Source organism: Musca vetustissima, unplaced genomic scaffold (assembly GCF_032173495.1).
Source record: "Musca vetustissima isolate MV318-11 ecotype Yass unplaced genomic scaffold, APGP_CSIRO_Mvet_v1 utg1838, whole genome shotgun sequence".
In the NCBI taxonomy this organism is placed as follows: domain Eukaryota; kingdom Metazoa; phylum Arthropoda; class Insecta; order Diptera; family Muscidae; genus Musca; species Musca vetustissima.
Genome location: NW_026874652.1, coordinates 70559 through 92274, shown reverse-complemented (window position 1 = coordinate 92274; position 21716 = coordinate 70559). Strand labels below are relative to the sequence as shown.

General features: G+C 37.5%; 1 protein-coding gene across 1 annotated transcript; it reads right to left on the bottom strand.

The window, feature by feature from the left end:
* Nucleotides 1-792: 792 nt before the first annotated feature.
* On the bottom strand, nt 793-21015 carry LOC133335488 (putative transcription factor capicua; the record flags this gene model as incomplete). Its single annotated transcript, XM_061543764.1, has 21 exons — nt 793-866; nt 1656-1860; nt 1984-2168; nt 2242-2337; nt 2429-2604; nt 2698-3058; nt 3497-3724; nt 3792-3954; nt 4089-6142; nt 6594-6914; nt 7581-7758; nt 7925-8158; nt 9025-9359; nt 9414-9682; nt 9836-11636; nt 13016-13146; nt 13227-14209; nt 14309-14479; nt 15243-15389; nt 15486-16239; nt 20264-21015. Coding segments are annotated over 21 exons (9618 nt in total), but the record flags the coding sequence as incomplete, so codon positions are not given.
* Between the last annotated feature and the right edge of the window lie 701 nt (nt 21016-21716).

Here is a 21716-nt window from a genome sequence, read left to right as displayed (position 1 = left end):
GATTATCTTCATCATTTTTATCTTCGCATTTCCATTTTCATATTTTTGTGTTTTTTTTTTGTTTGCAAATATATAATCGTAATTTTCTGCTTATTGTTTTTAACCTAAATAAAGAACGTTTGGATTTCATTGTTGTTATTTCAACAAATCGACAAAACTTTATGAGGGGAGGTTGGTTTTTAGGCCAATCTATTACATTACTTTGTTAGATATACTTAGCTTTTTTTGTTTTTGTAATAATTCGTTTTATATTTTGTTGTTCTTCTTGATTTCTTATGTAGCGTGTTTAACATTTGTTCACTTTTATATTTTGTTTTCTTTTCCTTTTTTTCGTTTGCTATTAATTAGAGGGGAGTTTTTTTCTACTTCTAAAAGTTTGTGGTAAAACTTTTTTTCATTTCTGTTTCTGTTTGTTTACTATTTCTTTTTTCGTTTTATAATATAATTATTAATGGTTTTGTATGTATGTATGCATATAATTCTATGTTTGTGTGTGTATATGTATATTGTTGTATTGGTAAGGGGGGGTTATAGTTAAAAAGATTCTTAATCCTTTTGTTTTGCTTAACCTTACAATGATATTGTTATCATTTTTACATGCATTTTATGCATGTTTTGTTGTTGTTGCTGAATTTTCTTCTTGTTGTTGTTGTGATTATTATTGTATTATATAAAGAGTTGTGTATCTGTGCGATATTTTGTCAATTTTGTAAAAAAAAGAAAAAGAAAGAAATGTGTTTTTCTAAATTGAAATCCAAATTCCAACAAATATATGTTCCGATTAACTTAAAGTTAACTTTGTTGGGATTGTTGTGTTTGTTGCTGCTGCTGCTGTTGTTGTTCTATGGATTGTTGCAATGACATTCCTGTAATATAAAGAAAATAAAGCAGTGCATATTAGAATTTTTATAAAAGAAATGCATTTTTTTGAGAATGATACAATAAAGGGGACGTTCTATTTTAGAGGACAAAAAAGAAGTTACTCTTCTTAAATAAAAAAGTCGTTAAGTTTTATACCCTTCATAATTAGTTGGACATTCAAAATGCCTAAACTCGGTCGTTATATTGATATGGAAAGTATCCTGATAAGTGGGGAGACCCAATGAGAATATTGGGGCTACACCAAAACGTGAAACGATTATCCCATTTTCAATATCAAACTTCCTAGAGGTAGTAAGATAGAAAACACAAAGATCTTTTGATATATATCCAAACATCTAGATGATCAAACTGTCTTACAGAGTAGATATTTGCTATGCCTTTTCTACGAGAAGACCGTTTGATGGTCTTCTATTTCCATAAGATGCTTTCGTCATCTATAAACTACATTTTGAACTTTTATGAGAATACCTTTTGGTATAAATCCATTTGGTCTTCAGTGAGAAAACCCATTTGGGCTTCTGTGAGAAGTCCGTTTGGTCTTTTTGACTTGTAGGATTATTTTTATACGAGAAGACCCACTTCTTTTATGTTTAGAGTCGGTTGGTTTAGTCCTCTTTTTCTATTGGAATATCAAAATGTGTAATAAAACATCGATGTGTATTCAAAATGACTACAAATAAAAACAATAATAATTACACTCTTTTTTAAAGTCCCAAATCCTATTTCTAAACGAATAAATCTATTAAAATTCCCCATGTTGATTGTCAACTTACCCGTTGAATTTGTATTGTTGTTGTTGCTATTGGAATTTGTTGGTATCATGGATGTTGATGATAACGATTGATTACTATTCTCCGATGGTGTTATGGGGCCAGCCGAATGTGGTGTATAACCGGATTGACTCATTTGTTTTTGACGTACTTCGCGTATTTTCAATTGCAGATCCTGGCGACGAGGAAAGACGTCAATGTGTTTTGTCTGAAAGAAAAACGATGTTTTTATTGAATAAATATACAAGTGAAAAAAGGAAAGATAAAGAGAGAGAGAGAGAGAGAGAGAGAGCAAAAAAGAAAGAGCATGTGTGTAATTGTGTTGTCTCACCTGAAATGCAATTGTAGCTTGGGCCGATGGAAATAGACCATGTTCAGCAAAAAGTTGCAATACCAAATTACGACGCTGTTCCAAAAGTTTGCGATGACCTTTCTCGCTGGCATCAGAGCGGGCACTTTGCAGCGGGGTTTGAGGGGTACGCGGTGAACGTCCCGTTTGATCCGATGATTCCAATTCTAGGTAAGAAAATAAATTTATTTTATTAAGGAAATTTATTACTGTAAGGAAATTTAGAGAAAATAAACTTACCTCTTAGAGTGTCAATATTAAAATCTGGACCAAAGAAACGCTGAGTCGGCGTTGGTGGTATTGAAGCCGTATCATCGGTAGCCTCATCTTCGCTTTCTGCTTTGGAAAAAAGAAGAAAATTAAAAAAGAGAAAATGATAATTATTTCGGTTTCAATTTGCATTATTTAATATTCGCTGAAAACATACGTATTCTTTGTACTGGTGGTGGGGCAGTAGCATTCTTCTTACGATAATTTGTACCATAGACACGCGGTGATGATGGCACTGCAATGGCGCTGGGCGATTGACAATCCTTTGGCTTGAATTGAGGCAAGGCCTCGTATTTCTTTTCAAAATCAGCCAATACACTTGAAGCAAGGGCACTAGAGGGATGGAGGGAGCGGGAGAGATACACAAGCAAAAATCAAAATATTAAAAATTAAGAATTCACTTAAAAAAAATTGTTTACAACTTACTTTGATTTCCCATCCGGTTGTTGCTGCTGCTGTTGTGCTTTCTTTTTTGCTCCATGCAGGGATTTTGGTGATTTCGGTAACGAACTGTTGTTGGTGCCGATCGATGCACCACTGCTACCACTACCAGCACCACCACTACTCGATGACGGTGTCAGCGGCAGCTGTTCATCACTGTTCGGCGTAGTAGACGATGAGGTAGGTGTTGGCAATGCCGATGTTATAGTCACCGTTGAAACATGTCCGATTATCGGAGATGATCCCTCCATTATGGGTGAATGTAAATTATTATTGGCACCATTGCCGCCACCACCTCCTCCACTATTGGAATTCGATAGAATGGTGGCGGTACTAAAATTACCACCTTCTTGTTTTATAGAGCCCATACTGCCCACAGCTAAATGGAAGATACAAAAACGAAAATTAAAAAAAAGATATTCTGATCATCTATAAGTATAGAAGACATTCTACTAATATTCCATAGGAATAAAATACCTTCTGGTTCCTTTCATTCCTATTCTACTCCCCTTCCCATAGAAGAAAAGCGGAACACCTTCTGGTCTTCTTTGGTAATAGAAGACCTTCTGGCTTTCTTTCGGAATACAAGTCCTGGTCTTCTGTAGGAATAAAATACCTTCTTGTCTTCTATAGGAATAGAAGACCTTTTCGTTTTCTATAGAAATAGAAGACCATCAGCGTGAATGAAAAACATAAGTTCTTCTGGTAACTACTGATCTTCTCTATAGCATGTACCATGTGGACCTTTTGTCTTATCTCCATATTTATTTATTGGATTACTTACACAAATTTTTACGACGTTGTAGCGGTGCTCTACCCAGTTGAGCGGGTGTTGGTGCCAATATGAATTGTTGTTGCATTTCATTGTTATCCTGTTGTTTTTGTACATCGCTGCCGCCGCCTTCATCAAAACTACCATCTGCTGTCGTGTTACGTTGGAAACTAGTTTCCGTTGCCGATTTGGGTGTCGTTGGCAATGATGTTCTGTGGGATGGTGATATTGGAAGGGGTTCTGTAATTGGGCGGGAAACCATTTAAAACTTTTCATAACAAGTGAGAGCATATTTGTTTCTACATACCTTGAGTATAATTGTGTAAAATTAAAGCATTCGGATTTGAGGTAGGCACGAGTTCACCTTGTCCATTGTGTTTCTTGAAAATGTACTGCATTTGTAGAGCATTCGGTTGTGGGGGATGTTGTGTTTGCTGTTGTTGTTGATGCATGGGTAATAGGGCAGCATACTGTAGAATATGAAACAACAAACATAGTTGTTAAAAATATTACTTTTTCTAACTAAACTTTTGTTTTTATAGTTTTTCAACATAACCTCAATTTTTTTGAAAACTTCGATTTATCTATTTTTTCTGTTACTCACCTGATGATGTGGCATTGCATTATTGACAGCAAACAATATCTGTTGCTGTTTTGGTTGTCCTCCATTACCGCCGGCGGTAGCTGCTGGTGATGATGGCACTGACGCTGCTGATGATGAAACGACCGTCAATGAAGTTGCCTGGGAACCTAAGGTTTTTATTGAAGTGGAGGGAATAGAAGAAGAGGAGTGCGTTGAAGTGACAATTGTATTACCCAAAACTGTGTTGGTGGTACAATTTTTATTGGACAAAAAATTTGTTCCAGTTGCAGCAGAGGAGGAAGAGCAATTGGTTAAAATGTTAGCAGCAGCATTGGATTTGTTGTTGTTGTTGGTGTTATTGCCCGTTACCACAATAGTGTTAGTTGTTAATTTGTTATTGTTAGTGTTAGAATTATTGTTGTTAGTATTGGCTGGAATTATGGTTATGGTACTACCACCATTGCCGCAACTATTATTGGAAAGTTGCTGTTGTTGTTTGTGTCCTGCATTTGGTGCTGTTGATGTTGCTGCTGCTGCTGCGGCATTGGTTAGTATACGAGCATTTGCCGGTATTGTTATTTTACTTATAAACGATATTGAGGGCCGTATTGTTGTGGGAGCCCCAGCATGTGCACTTTGGCTGACGTTCGATCCTGTTGTTGCCAATAAGGGAATTTGTTGCTGTTGCTGCTGTCGCATTTTATGCTGCAGCAGTTGTTGGGCAATACTTTGCTGTTGTTGCCGATTTAAACTATTGGCATCGGTAATCAGCAACATGGTTTGTGGTGGTGGCTGCTGTGTAATATGGGTGTTGGTTTTTGGTTGTACATCTTCTTGCAGTGTGGAGGAGGATGAGCGGATTGTATCATTTTCTTGTTTCACTGGAGATATGGTTTCCTCAGCAATATCGTCATCATTTAGGGTATCCAATACCAAGGCATCATAGAGTATGGCCGCTCTGCCGGTAGCCTTGGTGGCAGCAAATTGTTCTGATGGTGGTTTGTTGGCGGCAGCACCATTTGCATTTGGGTTGATATTTCGCAGCAATAGGGTTTTTGTTGTTGTTGTTTTTGGATTGTTATTATTATTGTTACAGGGGAAAGCAGTAGAGGTAGTAGTAGTTGTGGTGTTCATTAAGGAGGAAGAGGAGCACATTGTGGGATATTGGCTTTTAGTATCATTCAAATCATTTTTAAAGGATGAGGATGATAATGATGATGTGGTAGATGATAATGAAGCGGATGATGATGATGAGGACAACACTGTGGAAGCAGATGATGATGATGATGATGTTAACAATGATGCAGAAGGGGATGATGTGGTTTTTTGGTTTGATATGCTATTAACTTGGAGTTTAGGGTTTATTTCCGTTTTATTTGCCGTTGTTGTTGCTGCTGCTGTTGTCTTTTGTATGGTACGAAAAAACAAAGGAGGCGGCGTGGTCAGGGTCCTTATAATTGTTATTTGCTTTGGATGCTGATGTTGACTACTGTTGCCAACCTTTATAATTGGTGTTGGCGTAACAACAATACTTTGCCGTGTGGCTACTGTGTTGTTGTTGTTGTTGATGACCTGTTGATGTTCATGGCCATAGGGTGTGGGAACTCGGGTTATAACCGTGGGGGGTGTTTCCACACGACGAAAATGTAAATTCTTTAAGTGGCGATGTGGGGAGGAAGTGTGTTGTTGTGGTGTCATCGAACGTCTTAAATGTACAAAGCTATGTTGTAGTTGTTGTTGCGGTTGTCGGCTGGCAATTGGCGGTGTTATGGTATGTAAACGAATATTAGTTGTTGTTGTCGTCATGGTCGTTGTAATTCCCTGTTGACCACATGTTGTCCCACCACTTGTTTGTATTGTTGTTGTTGTCGTTGCTGTCGGTGTTGGAGTACGCGAAGTCGATGATATTAAGAGGGTTTTTGTTTTTGGTATGGTATAAAATTCAATATCATCAAAATCGGTTTCAGTTTCATAATCATCGTAGTCCTCATCATCATATAAGATGGCATCATCCGGATCATCATCTTGATTGGTATCCATTTTAATGGGCGGTTTTAAATCAGTGTCGGATTGATCTGATAGGTTAATGGTTTTTGGGTGGTTTTTGATGGGAGTTTGTATTTTGGAGGGGGGATTATGCGTTGAGGTTAGTTTGACAAAATGGAGCGCACATACACACATTAAAGAAACCAAAATAACCCAGCAAACAAATAAACAAAAAGAAAGCATTTAAATATTCGAAAGACAGAGAGAGAGATTGGATGGTTGGTTTGGCACAGTTGTTGTAATGACGAGGGTGGTTTGTGGGTGTAAGGTGGTATGCAAAAAATTTGTTAGAAAGAAGAAACAATATATATATGTAATAAATAACAGCAATGAATAGAAGAGGTTAAGTACGTTAGAGAGATGATGATATACCATACATATAAATATTAGTTACACAAATGAGATTACAATGAATTTTTTAATGGCATAACAAAACAAATATTAAGAAATCAAAAACAAAAACAAAAAAAGCAAACATACCACTTGTTGTTCTTGGATCTGTAGGACTGCGTAATGGTGGACCACCAGCAGTATATTGTGAAGATTTGTTTTGTTGCTGTGGCACATTAAAGGTAAAAATATTACCACCGCCACCAACTCCTGCGGATGCTGCTGACGACGATGTTGAATTGTTGGCATTTCCTCCTGCATTACCATTCAATTTATATGGCGAGGGTGGTTCTTGTTTAATATAGGCAACATCCATGAGATCTTCTTGTTTAATAATAATTTGTTGTTGTGATTGTTGTTCATCGTGTTTTGTACTCTTTGGACTTATGGGCATAGTCTTAAAAGCACCACCTAAACAGGAAAATATGAATATTATTATTGGTTGGAAAGAAAAAATGTGGGTATATTAAAACAAAAACAATCAAACAACAAAAGTGAATATATTTATCAAACATCAAGGGCATATATATATATATATATACTTATCAGGGCAAACGATTCTACAAATAAATGTGTTTTTTAAGATAAAAATCAATATGAAAAATACTTCTCAAAAAGTTATGAGTAGATTTATATTTATATATGAAGCATACTCTGGAAGAAAGGATAGGAACAAAAAAATATATATTAATAAGCCTCTCACAAGTATTTTAACTTTTAATAGCAATAAATACATTTCTCAGGATGCATTGACATGGAAGATATTCTATAGTATGACACATTCACTTCTACAAATAGAAACTTTAAGTTTTTCATTGGAAGAGTAGTAAATTCTCCTCTAGGCAGACTTTATTACAAAAATAACATTTAGTACCCAAAGGGTTTATTAGAAGGCACTTCTATAGGGAGTTTCTTCAACCTGACGAATTTCAGGTTTTCACATAAGAAAATATTTCTTAATATGAACAGAAAGCTCTTTGCCATAGACATTTAAGGAGAATTTCTGTACACAAGTAGTCTTTCACTTTTGTTATTTGTTTTGTTTAGTGTTTTCTCTTTTTTGATAAAATTGCTCGCCTGTGGGTTGGAAAGGTGTTACACCAATTGGATTTTTGGGACTTGGGTATGATAGCATCGACATTTGTTTAAATTTCATCATATTATTTTCCAAATTTGGTGGCAAAGCTTTTAACGGTGTTGGTTTACAGGTAGCCGGTGGTGTGGCCTGTTGTTGATGCTGCTGTTGTTGGTCGTCCTACAAAAAGAGAATATGAAAATAGAGAAGAAAAATAAAATATTTAAATATTAAATACAATTGAAAGCACCAAAAAAGCACAATTTGTTTTTTATTTTAAATGTTCAATACTTTCGTACCGATATATCTTATTTGATAAATATATATATAACACATAACTGCTTACCTTATCATTGACAGCATGACTAATGGCTGTGAGATTTTTACGATAATCATGACCAGTATCTTCGACATCGGAATCGGTAACACGTTCACGACACTTGAGATCAACCGAAGAGGAATTATTGGAATTTTGTGCTTCATGTTGTTGATGGTATAAATTTGTATTACTGCTGCTGTTGTTGTTGCTGCTACTATTATTACACATTTCCTGTTCATCATGATCTTCGTCAATGACCATCTAATAAAGTTGAAGAAAACAAAAGAGGATAATCAGTTAAGATAAATGGTCAAATCTTCTATAGAAAAAATTGTAAAAGTACGACTTTTCTACAGTAAATGTTGTTATCGGACATCATCTCTATAGAAAATATTGTTATCGGACATCTTTTGTATAGAATAGTTTGTTATCGAACATCTTTTCTACAGAAAAGCTTGTTATCGAACATCTTATCTATAGAAAAGGCCGTTATCAGGCAACTTTTCTAAAGAAAAGATTTTTATCGGAAAACTTTTCTATTGAAAAGGATGTTATCGTACAACTCTGCTATCGAAAGATTGTTATTGGACATCTTTTCTATAGAGTAGGTTGTTATAGGACATCTTTTCTGTAGAAAAAATGGATCTCGGACAACTTTTCTATAGAAAATGTTGTTATCGGACAACTTTTCTATAGAAAATGTTGTTATCGGACAACTTTTCTATAGAAAATGTTGTTATCGGACAACTTTTCTATAGAAAAGGCTGTCACCGGACACGTTTTCTATAGAAAATGTTTTTATCGGTCATATTTTTCATAGAAAAGGTTGTTATCGGACAAATTGTTTATAGAAAATGTTGTTATCGGGCATCCTTTCTATAGAAAATGTTGATATCAGGCATCATTTCTATAGAAAAGGTTGTTAACGGGTATTTTTTCTATAGAAAAGGTTGTTATCCGACAACTTTTCTATAGAAAAAAGGTTGTTATCGGACAACTTTCCTATAGAGACAAGCTTGTCACCGGACAAATTTTCTATCGAAATGTTTTTTATCGGACTTGAAATTTATTTTAAATAAACATTTTTTCTCTTTTTCGTGCCCAATTATTATACTCCTGTTCCTCACCTGTTCTTCTTCCGATGTAATATCCAATTTCATTGGCTCTTCTTTAATACATTTCTGTGCCGATAAATGATGACTATTAATTGTCGTTGGATCCGATTCCGTGCACGAAGTATTATATGTTGCAATGGTCAATGGAATAATATCAGTTTGCATATCATTTCCAGAATTCGGTCCACCGGCATTAGGGCCACCGACACCACCATTTGCAGCAGGATTACCATTGTTATTAAATGATCCAGAGCCGGTATAACAACCAGGTGTGGTGGGACTATGTTCTTGATCTATAGAATCTGAGCCATCAATGGAATCGAGACGATATTTTAAATCACCGTTACCTCCACCTGCTGTTGTAGAACTACCGGTGGCATTTGCGTTTTGGCCACCGCCACCAGCTGTACCGCTACCTTTACTCGAACTCGATGATTTACGTCGATCTTTATTACACCACTTCCAATCGGGATGTAATTTGAAATGGGCATCCTTATAAGAGGAAGCCAATTCATTGTAGGGTGCCTTCTCTTCTGGTTTTAGGGCATACCACCATTCACCTAAGATTTTACTAACCGTACGATTATCTTGATTCGGGTGTTTTTTGTGTACCAATTTACGATGTTTTTTGGAGAATATCATAAAAGCATTCATGGGACGTCGTATTTTGCTCTGTAGAAGAAAGGTTATTTCGAAATTAAATGTAATAATAATGTAAGGAAATAGAGTGAATGAGAGAGAGAGGGGAAGTGAACGACAATTGCTTACCTTTGTCATGGGACTCATGGGTTCCTTACAGCTATTACCCGATGTTTCACCAGGCCCATTTGCATTTCCAGCTCCTCCTCCTCCAGCTGCTGCAGCAGCATTTTGCTGTTGCTGCAAAGCACTTAGGGATTGGGAGCGCCTTTTGGAGGCCCCACTACCACCACCTGCATGATGATGGGTCGTAGTTGTTGTTGCCGTTTCACGTCCATCATTTACCTCATTGTTTCCAACACCTCTTCGACCACCACCACTCGTTGTTGTTTCACCTGCCGCTGAGCTACTGTAAATATTAGGCCGAAAACCTCCACTGCCCTTTATTATGTTGTTGTAGTGTTGCTGTTGTTGTTGCTGCTGATCATTATTAAAACGTTCCAGTCGTTTGTTTTTAATACTCAAATTACTGGCGGTCATGTTGACGCTGCCGCTGCTGGTGTTTTCGTTTTTCGGCGATGGCTCAAAGACATCATCATCCAATTGATCATCGATGTCATCGGCGGAATTTGTTAAATCGGATGCCGATGAGGCCATGGCTGAATTTTTATTGGCGTCACTTAAATTTAAGGGATTTCCGGAACCAGGAGATGGCATGGATTGTTTGATGGTGATGTGACCATTGTTGTTGTTGTTATTCACTGGCATATGTTGATGGTGATGGGATGCTGATGACGCTGAGGAGGATGGTGGTGGTGGCGTTGATGCTGCTGCCTCTGTGGTATTGGAAATGGTCGGTGAGGGTGTGGGTGGCACAATACCGGCTAATGAATAATTTGTGGCTGTTTGTTGGGTTTTAACGGGGGACTGATGGATATGAGGCAGCAGCGTATGCCAGTGAAAAATCGACCCCGCATTAATGCCGTTTTTTGGAATAGATTGTTGTTGTTGTTGCTGTTGATGATGGGGAGGTGTATTATTTTGTGCTTTAACCTGTTGTTGTTGCTGCTGTTGCAAGGGCAACAATGTTGCTCCACCGCCAACTGCTGCATTCTGCATTCGCATTTGATTCAATGAGATTGCTGCAGCATGGTGTTGTTGTTGTTGCTGCTGTTGAATACCCTGAATTGAGTTGAGTCCAGTATTTTGTGGCTGTGGCGAAGGTGATGATTGTTGCCGTTGTTGATGGGCCGGTAGCGATGGTATTAATTGTGTGGCATCCACAATAACGGGATGAAATGACTGACCACCACCAGCAGCAGCAGATGCCTGGGCCTGTATCAATGCTGCATTGGTCATGTTTGTGGCTGTAGTTGAGGAAGCAGCTGCCGCTGGTGATATCCTTATGACACTTGTGGCATGGGCCATTGATGTAATTGTTGCTGAGCCAGTTGAATGACCAACTCCCGCTGATGACGCCGACGACGATGTAATAACCATGGGAGGAGGTGGCGGCCCCGGTGATATTGAAGCCTGCAAATGATGATGCTGTTGTTGTTGTTGAGGTGTCAAGGGTAAATGTGGCGACATAATTGGCTGTTGTGGTGGTGTGGACACCACTGCAGGCTGTTGCTGCTGATGCATTACCATTGACACTGGTGATTGTTGAGGTGGTGGTGGCGGTGCTGGCACTGTTGTTACCGAACTACTGCTGTTATTGGCTCTAACCGATTCGGGGCATATCACCTGAGGACCATAGGCACCCATAACATTATACATGACCGGTGACGGTGTAGCCTTCCACTTGTTGGCGTGGGCGTCTTGTGAATGCGTTACCGGTCCACCACCAATGGGTGTAAAGAAATTCTGGCGGTTGGTGGCCACCACCGGTGGCACGGGAGAATTATTGGCATTCATGGGTGAGGTGCCATGATTGACGGGCGATGAATATGAGGGTGTGCCGGAACGGGAACTACCCAGGGATACTGCAGGAATAAAACATAAACATTAAAATTAAAATACAATTTTAGATTATAAAAAATATTTATTTTAAAAATCTTTTTGCACACATACACAAACACTGTAGATAGAGTTTTGCGCCCAAATCGAAATCCTGAAAAGCATGCATTTTCTTGTATTTTTCCCTTCTTCCACTTTTTGTTTGTCAAGTTAAGTCTACACAATTATTTTACAATTTTTAAGGATTCTATATCCAATTTTAGTTTTGAGACTTCCTTGTTCAAAAAATATAATACAATTTTATTTGTATTTTATACAATTTTTTTATTTTGTTAAAAAAGGGGAAAACTGCACTGCACTTCACTTCATTTTCTTCTTTTCTTGATCAACTTGTTCTTCTTCCATGCTTGCTATTGCTTTTGCCATTGTCCAAAAAAGTCATTGGCTTCTGTATTATTTTCAAAGGGACAGAGCGAAAAACAACGGGTTTTTTTTTGGAATTTGTCATTGATTGTTGCTGATTTGTTGTTGTAGTGTTGGCCAGAGTGTGATGGCATTATCACACCAAATCGAAAGCTATTAGTGTTGCCAACAACACTTTGGAAACACGAATATTAAAATATCAGTGATACCAACCATGATCAGACAACAGTTACCGAGGCTAATAAAGCCTGTACAAATTCAGTTTTTTTATTACAGAGGACTAAATATATACATATATCTTGTTGAGGCTCAGAAAGGTGCACCTTTAAAGTCTAAAGTTAAGATTAGGTTAAATGTGTGAAACCCTTGACCGGTCGATTACCAATAACGTAGTGTTTTTGCTGCTCGACTACGCATATTTCCATTTTATTGGCTACGTCAATATGCAATATTGTCCTATCTGGTACGGAAACCCCAAACGTTACATTTAAGAAGCATCTATATATTTATTGAAGAAGACCTTCAGCTATTCTATGAAGAAGACCTCGCGGCCCTTTTAAGGAAGACGACTTCCTGCTCTTTTATAAAAGAAGGCCTCCTGCTCTTCTATGAAAGTAGATGTCAAGCACTTCTATGGAAGAAGACCACAAATTCTTCCATGGAAGAAGACCTCCAGATCTTCTATGTAAGAAGACCTCCAGCTATTCTATGTAAGACGATCTCCTGCTATTCTACTAAAACATAATGATTTTATATGAGACTTCCTGTTCTTCTATGACAAAACCTCATATAAACCTTGACTAATATATCATCTTTTACAATGTCAGAACATTCTTTCTTAGAACAAATCAGCATCTACCCGTGGAACATCAGACAGTATCAAAAGATCTTCTATAGAAAGTCAAACATATCTTCGTCTTAGTTTTTTTTTTATTTTTTCTTTCTCAATCTATAATCAACATTTTATTTATAAACAACTCACCCAACATATTGGCGACATCCGTTTCTTCCTGATCAAAACGACCAGTAATACGATAATTTGGTGACGTTTCCGAATCACGAGATGTATCCTCATCGATTTGAGTTTTACTGCTAGAACGGCTGCTAATATCACTGGAAAAACGAAAAAAACATACAACCAAAAATTACTTTCAAACTCAATTTTATTATCTGCCGAAACCCTTATCCCTTACCTTGGAAAACGACTCGGTCCCGAGGAACGCAACGAATTGCCCTTCTGATTGAGATGGCGCGAACAGAACCCTCGACGTTGAGATTCTTTCGAACATAGCGAACACAATCGACGCCATTGTTTGCCATTGAATTTTTTGCGTACGCCCGATTCGGATTCGACAATATCGCCTTTTTTGAAGCGATGCGGCGTATTTGCTTGAGATCGTGGAGTAGCTGGATGAGATCGTGGTGTTAGCCTCTGTTCAAGTGCTGATGATGAGCTGCCGCGACTTTGCATACTGCTGCGTTTACTGCCGCCGGATAGCTTTTCCGGATCGGCATCGGTCAGCGATGCATAGCCGCCAATGTCAACACGTTTCAGTTCTTCATCGGAATCGTATGAGTCATCGTAGGCGGCGGGTGTGGCAGAATTTGATTGTGTGACAACTGTGGGGTTGGTGGTGTTGGAACGATGTTGTTGTGATTGTTGTTGTTGCTGCTGCTGCTGATGACGTATTTGTCGTCGATGTTGTTGTATTAGCAGTTCTTCAGATGTCTTAGCATCGATTCCACCAGCATGATGTGATTGTGTATGATGATGTTGAGTTTGGTGGTGGTGGTGCTGCTGCTGCTGATGATGATGACCATCACCCGCCAGCAACTGTTGTTCCGCTTCAACACAACCATTTGCAGTGTTTTGCAATATATAGGCATTATGTTGCTGCCCTCCACCACCACCACTACCACCTGTTGTCACCACCACATTACCACCACTGCCATTGACAATATTCCCTCCGGCCGTTTGAAATGGTGATGTTGCAATGGTCCTATAATAATCATCGGGTTTTTGTTGCGTTGTCACCGTATGCTGACCCGATGAACGTTGCAGAACTACAGTTCCACTGTTGGGAGTTACAATTTTATTATTGATATAGGTGGTCAATTGATGATGTGGGGGTTGTTGTTGTTGCTGTTCCTGATGATGTCCATGCTGCTGCTGCTGCTGATGATGTTGATAAATGTGTTGCTGTTGGTGTTGTCCATGAAGAGCAGTGGGCGTTTTATTGCCCTGATGAGGATGATGATTCATCGGATATTGTACCGTTGTCGTTGTGGCAACAAGTGTTCGTCGCGATTGTGGCGATGATACTGCCGTTGCGACTTTTTTGTTGCTGACTGTCGGTGTTATTGTCTGCAGTGGCGATACCTCATTTAGTTCATCCCACCAGGGCGGTAACAGTAAACGTAAATCGGCACGTTTTACAGTGTTTAACTGGAAGTTGGAGGAAAAAAAAAAACAAAAATCGATTAGTGAGGTTAGATCTACATAGTAGGTTAGGTCATGTATTTAATTGTTAAATAGTAAAAAGGGGCCTTTTGATCGCATATAAGAGAAGAAGAAAGAGAGCTTCATTTAAGGGTCTTCTCATAGAAGACCTAAGGGTCTTTTCATAGAAGGGTCTTCTCATAGAATATAGAAGAACTAAGGATGTTCTCATAGAAGACCTAAGGGTATTCTCATAGAAGAACTAAGGGTTTTCTGATAGAAGACCTAAGGATATTTCTATAGAAGACCTAAGCAGAGAAGACCTTTTCATAGAAGACCTAAGGGTCTTCTCATAGAAGAACTAAGGATGTTCTCATAGAAGACCTAAGGGTATTCTCACAGAAGAACTAAGGGTCTTCTAATAGAAGACCTAAGGATATTTTCATAAAAGACCTAAGAATCTTCTAATAAAAAAAGTAACTAAGGATCTTCCCGTAATAGACCCAACGGCTCTTCTCAAAGAAGATCAATTGGGTTTTCTCATAGATGACCAATGAAACCCAAAGGAAGATTAAGTTCAATGCATAGAATTGGCCTTCCTAATTAATTCCAAAAAGGTCTTCTTAGGGGCTATCAGAAAATCCCTTCTTAGAACTCCAGAATTTGTTTTCATCCTTCATACTAAAAAAAACTACAAAACTTCCTCCCCCATTCCCCCGCTCTTCTTTTGTCTATTATAAACATAAATCCCCAAAAAATGTTAACTTACAATTGCTGCTCCAGTTTCCGTAGTTCCAATTTGTACTGTAAACTGTTTCGTTGCTGGATGTACTTCGACAACGGTACCCTCAACAAATACACAACCATCGCGGCCCTCTACGGATGTTCGCACACAGACACGTGTATCCTCCAAAAGCTAAAAAAAACATAAGAAGAGGAAAATCAAACGATTTCATTTTTTATGTTTTCCTTTTGGGTGTAAAGGAAGATGATAGCGATGGGGATAACCTACATCAGCCGCTGGTGGACTTGCGTCCAATATCACATTAAAACGCCCACTATTAAGTACATCGGTATATAGGTGTGTACTATTTTCTGGTGGATCAAATTCGACAATAATTGAATTTGGTGGCACATCGATGATGGCGGCATTTGGCGATGTTGATGATGACGATGCGGACGTGGACGATGATGAGGACAACAGGGCAGCAGACGGTTGACGTGTTACACCCGGGGCATAGTAGTTTTTCAATTTGGCCAGTACCCGTGTATTAATCCAATCACTTAGATTAAGTACAATCTCATCGTTGGTCGATGTGGACGTGGACATGGATGTGGAAGAGGCGAAGGAGGAGGATGCGGTGGAACAGGACATAGAAGATGATGTGTTAACAACATTTGCAGATATTGTTATTGTGTTTGTTGTTGGTTGGGGTGCTGTGGACACCACACTTAATGATTGATGATGATGTTGTTGTTGTTGCTGCTGCTGCTGCTGTAAATGATGCGACATTTGTGACTGTTGCCCCCCAGTAGTGTTGTTGGTGTGGTTGTTGCTATTCAAAGCAACAACATGCATCTGTGGGTGTTTGTTGTGAGTTGTTTGCGGTTGTTGTTGTTGTTGTTGCGGTTGGTGTACAAAATTATATCGTTGTCCAGCAACATTATTTTGTTGATTACTATTGTTGTTGATGTTGTTGCTATTGTTATTACTGCCATTTGTTGGTGTTGTTGTGTTTGTGGTGTTCATAGAATTGTTGTTGTTGCTATTGCTACCGCTTGCATTGTTGTTGTCATTAATCACATATTGTTGTTTGCTGTGTACAGACGACGTTGTCGCACCACCTCCGCTCGCATGAGAACTGTAAGGGGAAAAATTGGAGAGAGAGCGTTTTAAAAAGGGAACAGTAATACAAAAAAGAGAAGGGGATGTTATTAACATAATAAGAAAAAAATTATGCGCTTCATTTAAATAATATAATTAATCCAAAAAATACATTATTTGCGATATTCAGAATGCTGTACATCGTTATCCGTAAAACTTGTATAATTTGTTTGAGTTTTTCTAATCAGATAAATGTCCATAAGCTGAGATATATGTTGCTAATATTCTATACGAAAACTAACATTAATATTTCATCCGACTATATTATCCAAATAGTAATTTATCCGTGTTATCCGGATGAGATAAATGCATCATTTAGGTTATCTGAATGAACCAAAGTCATTATCTAAGACCGAAAATATTTTATCCGTTTAATCCAAATAATGCAAATCGATTATCCGCGCTATCTAAATGACAAAAACCGCGTTATCCGCGTTATACAAACAATGTAAATATTTTATCCGAGGTAACCAAAAAGCGTATATATTTTATCCACTCTGAAAATCGATTAACCACGTTATCCAAATAATGTATCCGTGTTATACGTATTAGATAAATATTTCATCTGTTTTTTCTGAATGAGCCCAAACACAAATTTTCCAAATATATACATCAATTATCGACGTTATCCAAATAATTAAAAAAATATCAATGATATCCTAATTATAAATACGTTTTCTGGGTTCTCCGAATGAGCCCAAATCATGATCAAAAGTTGTAAATATTTTATCCACTTTATCCAAATAATAGAAATTGATTATCCATATTATCCCAAAAACGAAAAATACTTAATCCGTGTTATCCCCATAACACAAAACGTTTATCAGGCGTTATCCAAATGATGTAAAACATTATCCGTGTTATCCGAAAGGCATTAAAACATTATCCGCTTTATCCAAATGACGTAAAAATCTTATCCGCGTTATCCGAGTGTCATTAAGACGTTATCCGATGTATCCAAATGTTGTAAACACATTATCCACTTTATCCAAATGACGTAAAAATATTATCCGTGTTTTCTAAATGACATAAAAATATTATCCACGTTATCCGAATGACGAAAAATTATATCCGTGTTATCTAGATGATATAAAAATATTATCCGCGTTATCCGAATGAAGTAAAAACATTATCCGTGTCATCTAAATGATATAAAAATATTATCCGCTTTATCCAAATGACGTAAAAATATTATCCGCTTTATCTAAATAGCCTAAAAATATTATCCGCGTTATCCAAATGATGTAAAAACATTATCCGCGTCATCTAAACTAAATACACATATTATCCGCGTTACCCGAAGGTCTTTAAAACATTATTCCTTTTATCCAAATGACGTAAAAATATTATCCGTTTTATCCAACTGACCTAATAATATTACCGGCATTATCCAATTGACGTAAATATATTATCCGCGTTATCCAAATGACGAAAAAAGTATTATCCGCGTTATCCGTTTTGCCCAAATGATGTAAAACATTATCCGCGTTATCTAAACTAAATTATCCGAGTTATCCAAATGACGGAAAACTATTATCCCAGTTATCCAAATGACACTAAAAGGACGAAAGAAATTATTCGTCCTCCCAAATGACGTAAAACATTATCCGCGTTATCCGAAGGTCTTTAAAACATAATTCGTTTTATCCAAATGGAGTAAAAATATTATATGTGTTATCCAACTGACGTAAATTGACGTAAAAATATTATCCGCGTTATCCAAATGACGAAAAAACTATTATCCGCGTTATCCGTTTTGTCCAAATGATGTAAAAACATTATCCGCGTTATCTTAAGTAAATACAAATATTATCCGCGTTATCCGAAGGTCATTAAAACATTATCCGAGTTATCCAAATGACGGAAAACTATTATCCGAGTTTTCCAAATGACACTAAAAGGACGTAAGAATGTTATTTTAGTTCCCAAATGACGTAAAACATCCATTTTGCCCAAATGATGTAAAAACATTGTCCGCGTTATCTAAACTAAATACAAATATTATCCGCCTTATCTGAAGGTCAGTAAAACTTTATCCGCGTTATGCAAATGTTATTAAAACATTATCCGCTGTATTTAAATGGCGTAAAAATATTATCCACGTTATCCGAATGACATTAAAACATTATCCGGATTATTTAAATGACGTAAAAATACTACCCGTATTATCCAAAAGACGTAAAATATTATCTGCGTTATCCAAATGACGTAAAAATTTTATCCGCTTTATCCGAGTGTCATTAAGACGTTATCCGCTGTATTCAAATGATGAAAACACATTATCCACTTTATCCAAATGACGTAAAAATATTATCCGTGTTATCTAAATGACATAAAAATATTATCCGCGTTATCCAAATGACGTAAAAACATAATCCCCTTTATCCAAATGACGAAAAATTATATCCGTTTTATTTAAATGGTATAAAAATATTATCCGCGTTGTCCAAATGACGTAAAAACATTATCCGTGTTATCTAAATGATATAAAAATATTATCCGCTTTATCCAAATGACGTAAAAACATAAACATAACTTTATCCAAATAACGAAAAATTATATCCGTGTTATCTAGATGATATAAAAATATTATCCGCGTTATCCGAATGAAGTAAAAACATTATCCGTGTCATCTAAATGATATACAAATATTTTCCACGTTATCCAAATGACGTAAAAATATTATCCGTTTTAACTAAATAGCCTAAAAATATTATCTGCGTTATCCAAATGATGTAAAAACATTATCCGCGTCATATAAACTAAATACACACATTATCCGCGTTATGCGATGGTCTTTAAAACATTATCCGTTTTATCCAAATGACGTAAAAACATTATCCGTGATATCCAACTGACCTAATAACATTACCGGCATTATCCAATTGACGTAAAAATATTATCCGCGTTATCCAAATGACGAAAAAAGTATTATCCGCGTTATCCGTTTTGCCCAAATGATGTAAAAACATTATCCGCGTCATGTGAACTAAATACACATATTATCCGCGTTATCCGAAGGTCTTTAAAACATTATTCGTTTTATCCAGATGACGTAAAAATATTATCCGTGGTTTCCAACTGACCTAATAATATTACTGGCATTATCCAATTGACGTAAAAATATTATCCGCGTTATCCAAATGACGAAAAAAGTATTATCCGCGTTATTCGTTTTGTCCAAATGATGTAAAAACATTATCCGTAAAAACATTATCCGTTATCTAAACTAAATACAAATATTATCCGCGTTATCCGATGGTCATTAAAACATTATCCGTTTTATCCAAATGACGGAAAACTGTTATCCGAGTTATCCAAATGACGGAAAACTATTATCCCAGTTATCCAAATGACACTAAAAGGGCGTAAGAATATTATCCGCGTTATCCAACGTAAAAAGATTATATATTATCCGCCTTATCTGAAGGTCATTAAAACATTATCTATATTATTTGAATGACGTATATTATTTATCCGCGTTAACCAATTCAAGTAAAATCATTATCCGCGGTATTAAAATGACACAAAACGTATTATCCGAGTTATCCAAATTGGTCAAAATGTGTATGTCATTATTGAAAAAACGTTATCCAAATGATGTTAAATAAATTATCCACGGCATCCATTTCCAGAAGAAATATTATCCGCATTATCAATATGACATTTAAACATTATCCGTATTATCCAAATACTCTAAAATTATTATCCACTACTAAAAAAAATTATCCAAATGACGTCACAAGTTTATCCGATTTATCCAAATGATGCAGAGACATTATCCAAACAACATAAATCATTTATCCGTGATGTAAAAAAAAAACAAAAAAATTATCCATATTATCCGAATATCACAAATCGATTATCCCACAATAATCCATTCAGTGTTTATCCCGACTACTTACCTTGTTATAATTGTACGTTTTTCGGGTATTTCCATGCATGTACTGGCCTTGGAGGCAATTGATACCAGAGGCCCGCTACCGGTATCATTGTTGTTGTTGTTGCTGTTATTATGAGCCAAGGATGTTGAGGTGGCAGCACCACCCGTTGATCCACCTCCTGGAGATGGCGAACCAAATGTTGTTGTGCGCAATGTATAAATACCTAACCCACCGCTGCCTTCCCTGTCTATGGCACCATTTGTGGTGGTGGCGGTAACTGTAACACCACCATAGATTGTTGCACCATCTCTGGCATTGTTGTTGTTGTTGGTGCCACCATTACTTGAAGTGCTGCCGTTGCTGCTAATGGCTGTTGCTGCATCAACCACATTTGTTGTGTAGGAGTTGTTGCTATTAATTGAGGGGGAGGAGGTGATGGCGGTGGGGTTTGCAACAGTACTGGAGGATTTAATCTCTGTCGGTGTGCCACCATTACTGCTGTTGTGGTTGTTGTGTGCCGCATTTGTGTCTTGTTTGACCTGCTGCGGCTGTGACGACGACTGCTGTTGATTATCATTGGCCTCATCCAATTCGGATGGATCAAATTTACGTTTCTTTGGATGCTGTCGAGGTATAGAGGCGGCAGGGCCACTGCATGAAGACGATGTTGTCGCTGTTGTGGTGCTAGTGCTGTTTGCCTGAGTCGCTGCATAAGACGCTTGGGCAACATCTTGGTGCAGTTGTTGTTGCTGATGATTTTGTGGTTGCTGTTGCTGATGTTGGTTGTGGTGGTTACCCAGAGATGTCGCTGTTTGCTGTTGAGACGATAATGATGACGACGACGACGACGTGGTACTGCTGCTGTTGTTGTTGTTGTCATTTGATGCTGATGATACTGCTGCTGTTGTTGCCACCGCCGTTGATGGTGTTACCATTTTGTGGGCGTTTTGGCGGCTTTGTTACAACAGCAAGGCTGGTGTCCGATTGCCACACCGCCGGCTCTTCGGGGTTTGGAACCCAAACAAATAATTATTGTTGGCCGTAATGTGTCTTCTTCTTTGTTTATGGGAATTATTACTTCCAAGGGTTGCCTGCTATGCTCCGCAGCACAATAATTAGTTAATTATTTATTTTCTATTATATAATACTGATGATAACGTCCTCTGAAATCTACGTCCATGTGTGTGTGTTTCGTGTGGCATAGACTTCAGACGGGGAATCCAGTCGTAAATTAGAATGTTATGAGAAGTCGGGCATTGTAAGCAGCATTCGTTGTTGTTGTTGTTGCGACGACATTCGACACTGACGATATTGCAGCCACATTTTCAGTGCTGCAATAATCATGTCGTTGTTGCTGGGTTTGTAACAATCAACCAACGGCCAATCAGGTGATACAAGTTGTTTAGATATGGGTTCGGAATTTCAACATCTTGGATGTATGCAGATATCGAGAGAGTGACCCCGTTGTTTGTGA